The 3,578-nt window shown below is 53.5% G+C and overlaps 1 protein-coding gene and 1 long non-coding RNA gene across 2 annotated transcripts in view; both read right to left on the bottom strand.

Annotated features, from left to right (window-relative positions):
• LOC119472432 overlaps window positions 1-1,603 on the bottom strand; it is a 19,810-nt gene extending 18,207 nt beyond the window's left edge. The window contains exon 1 of the long non-coding RNA XR_005201582.1: window positions 840-1,603. This is a non-coding gene — a long non-coding RNA (uncharacterized LOC119472432). The remainder of the gene's footprint in view (window positions 1-839) is intronic.
• The window catches only part of UBE2D2 (ubiquitin conjugating enzyme E2 D2), a 78,638-nt gene extending 76,360 nt beyond the window's left edge, over window positions 1-2,278 (bottom strand). Inside the window, exon 1 of the mRNA XM_017536739.1 lies at window positions 1,610-2,278. Coding sequence (XP_017392228.1) covers window positions 1,610-1,633 — 24 coding nt within the window. The 5' untranslated portion in view covers window positions 1,634-2,278. The remainder of the gene's footprint in view (window positions 1-1,609) is intronic.
• Between the last annotated feature and the right edge of the window lie 1,300 nt (window positions 2,279-3,578).

Raw genomic sequence — 3,578 nt, 5'->3', positions numbered from 1 at the left:
AAAAAAAAAAAAAAAAAAAAAAATCTTTGCTTAAGGTTCAAGCTTCTTTTAACAAATACCATTTCATTTTAATATAACATGTATTGCCTCAAATCTGCCCTTTTTGTTAGAAATCAAAGTCAAAAGAAGTTGGTAAGGAGCTAACCTAATTATAGTAACCAATGGGACTGATTCCACACTAAAAGTCTTTGATCAAAAATGAAATGAGGACCAACTGCTAAACTAGGGTGTTTAAATCACCAATCTGTATTCTGACTTAGTTTAAGGTAAGGTGAAAACTGGTTCTCTTCCTCTTGCATCCCCATTCCATCATTCAGAATAGATAATCCTGGTACCTACTTCTCACTAAGTAGCTACAGGTACAGGTCATGTGCTGTGGCTGATGCCTGTAATCCCAACACTTAGGGAGGCAGAGGTGAGAGGCTAGCTTGACACCAGCCTGGGCAACACAGCAAGATCCCGTTCTCCACAAAAAGGAAAAAGATGTACTAAAGAAAAAAACAGCTATTGGTTTAATATTGCCAATCTGAGTAGCCAAGTGAAACATCAAACAGAAATGAACAGTGGTACCTCCCTACTTCTAAGAAAAAAACCATAAAATTAGCACTAAGAGAGGGTAAAAAAAACTAAATTTTAAGCCAACCTTATACTCTAGGTGTATTACTAGGAAAACCTCCTTATCGATAACTAAATAACCCTTTGCTTTAAAGAGCAGAGAAATCCTTTTTGATACAAAATCTAGTAAAACCCCTTTCCAATTAAGACTCTTCCTAAACATATCACCTAATACAGCGTTAAGTCCATTTTTCGAAGAGACTGTGAAAGGAACTTTTGTGTACTTTATCTGGTGATTTTCAATGTTCAGGTTTCTTCCTCTACCTTTGCCAATGTACAGCTTTTCTATTAGATCCAATCCTGCAAAACGGAAGTGTTAGTTTCTAACTACGTATAGCAACCTCAAGAAATAAAATGATTCTCCCTCTACTTCCCTCCTCCTTCATAAGTCAAGGTTTTTGTTTGTTTTTTCTTTCTGAACTTCCAACTCTTAACAGTTTCTGAACAAGTAGGATGGACCGATGTGTGCTGCCACCCAAGAGGTAAGTGAACTCAAGAGATACTTGTGGATCGGGCAAAACGGCTTCCTCCGTCTGCCTGAACTCAGGCGGTTTTGTGGAGGGAGCTAGGGCAGGTGTGGGAGGAGGGAACAGGAATGGGGCGAGAAGCCCTTTCGATCTCTTGTCGAAGGGGCCGTCCAACGCCCCAGCGCCCCCCACGGACCCAACCCCGCCATCCTGGCCGGACAATGGCCTTCAAGCGCAGCGGCAGTTCCAGACTGGAGAGAGGCCCTGGGAGTCCGCACCATGCGGGCCTGGAAGGGCAGCAGAGGAGGAACGCTGAGGCCGCGAGAGCACCTCCGGCCTAAGCGCGGGCTGCGCGCCGTGGCCTCCACGGGCGCCATCACTGGGAGTGGGGTATGGAGGCCTCCCCGCGGGGCCAGCACCGGCAGCGGGACCCAAGGAGGCCGCGAGCCCGGCGAAGACTACGGCGGGAAGTGCAGGCCGCAGCCTGCTCAGTCCGCCAGCGCCGCGGCCGACCTCCGGCCCCTTACCTTGTGGATTCTCTTCAGAGCCATGGTGTGAGGCGGGTGGCGGCGGCCCCCGGGGCGGGGACGGGGGCGGGGAAGGGACGGGGAAGGGGCTAGGGAGCCTGAGGCCGCCTGGGCGATCGCGCTCGGCCGGAGAAGATGGAGAGTTCAGGACAGCGGGTCTGGTGGGACCGGCTGAGGGCCGGGGCCCACTCCGCTCCTGGGCCTGCCGCAGCGGTCACCGCATCACCCGGCGGCGGCCCCTTTATTCGCTGCCGCCCCAGCCGCCGCCGCCGCCGCCGCCGTAGCTGTTTCTTCCTCCCAGGATCAGCGCCGCCTCCTCAGCCGCCGCAGATCCCTCCGCCGGGAAGCAAAAGCCCAAACCTCGGGCTCAGCCGGCGCCTCTCAGTTGAACAGTCAGAGGGACTGCCTGCTTTCCTGTCTGCCTGCGGCAGGTGGACCGAGGGACGCGCTGGCGGGCGAGCTGCACCGCCGGGGTGGAGCCGCCGGAGCACGGGGTGGGCCTGGCCGAGGGGCAGGTCGGGAGGCGCGGGGATTGGCGGGCCGGGGGAGGGAGGGCCGAGCCGCGCCGGCGGCGGAGGGATACGGGCCGCCCCTGTGAGTAAGCTACGCGCCGCCGCCGGCGCCGCCGCCGCCGCCGCCACGGCCGCGAAGGGGATGACGCTGCGAAGCGCTGGGAGGAGATATCGCGAGATCCATGGCGCGGGTTCTGCAGGCTCCCGCGCTGTGACCCTTGGGTTCCTTACTGATGGGAACCCCCGCGCGTGTCACAAAAGATCAATAAACATTAAAAGGCAGATGTCCAGATCGCACGACCGTCCCCGTACCAGTCCCAGGGAGAGGCACTTAGGCCCACTGCAACATTCCTGAAGAAGGGACTTAGCCAAGGTCACACAGCTCTTCTGAAGTCCTGGGACTTAGCAGATCTCTTTCCAGAGGACACGTGGCTACAGCTCGGGTACCCACCAGGTGCCGCGCGGGTTGCAGTGAGATTGCCCTTCTGGACCAAGGACCCAAATGGAGAAGATTTGAATGTTATGTTCTTCTCAGCCAGTAGCATGCCTGCCTTGGGGGTGCCGAGACCCTACTCAGCTTAGTGAATTGCGAATTGTTACAAGCAAGCACTGTACCAGCTGCGTCAGAAAAAAAGATCACAGTGTGTGCCCCAATAGTTAAAATCGGCCGGGTTTATATTCTGGGATGATATCCCAGAACTTTCGGAGGCCGAGGCTGGTGGATACAAAAATATCCACTGCACAGATTTTTATTTATGTATTCTCAATAATAACTTTTGTATTAGAAAAGCTGCTGGACACGCCTGTAATCTGAATACTTTGGGAGACTGAGCTGGGAAGATCACTCGAGCTCAGGAGTTCCAGAGCAGCCTGGGCAACATAGTGGGACCTCATCTCTACAGAAGATTGTAAAAATTAGCCAAGCATGGTAGCGCACACCTGTGGTCCCAGCCACTTGGGAGGCTGAGGTGGGAGGATAACTTGAGCCTGGGTGGTCGAAACTGCAGTGAGCCATGATGGTACCACTGCGCCCCAGCTGAGGTGACAAAGCAAGATCCGGTCTTTAATAAAAAAGGAATATATGGCCGAGCGCGGTGGCTCACGCCTGTAATCCCAGCACTTTGGGAGGCCGAGGCGGGTGGATCACGAGGTCAAGAGATCGAGACCATCCTGGTCAACATGGTGAAGCCCCGTCTCTACTAAAAATACAAAAAATTAGCTGGACATGGTGGCGTGTGCCTGTAATCCCAGCTACTCAGGAGGCTGAGGCAGGAGAATTGCCTGAACCCAGGAGGCGGAGGTTGCGGTGAGCCGAGATCGCGCCGTTGCATTCCAGCCTGGGTAACAAGAGCGAAACTCCGTCTCAAAAAAAAAGAAGGAATATATATTTGTGACAAGACATACCTACAAGTAAAAGGAAGGAAATAAAAGCCACCCACACTCTCATCATCCAGTAA

The sequence above is a fragment of the Cebus imitator genome, unplaced genomic scaffold, assembly GCF_001604975.1.
Source record: "Cebus imitator isolate Cc_AM_T3 unplaced genomic scaffold, Cebus_imitator-1.0 Scaffold101, whole genome shotgun sequence".
NCBI classification, from domain to species: Eukaryota; Metazoa; Chordata; class Mammalia; order Primates; family Cebidae; genus Cebus; species Cebus imitator.
Note: the sequence above shows the minus strand (reverse complement) of the source record. Positions and strands in the feature narration are given on the sequence as shown.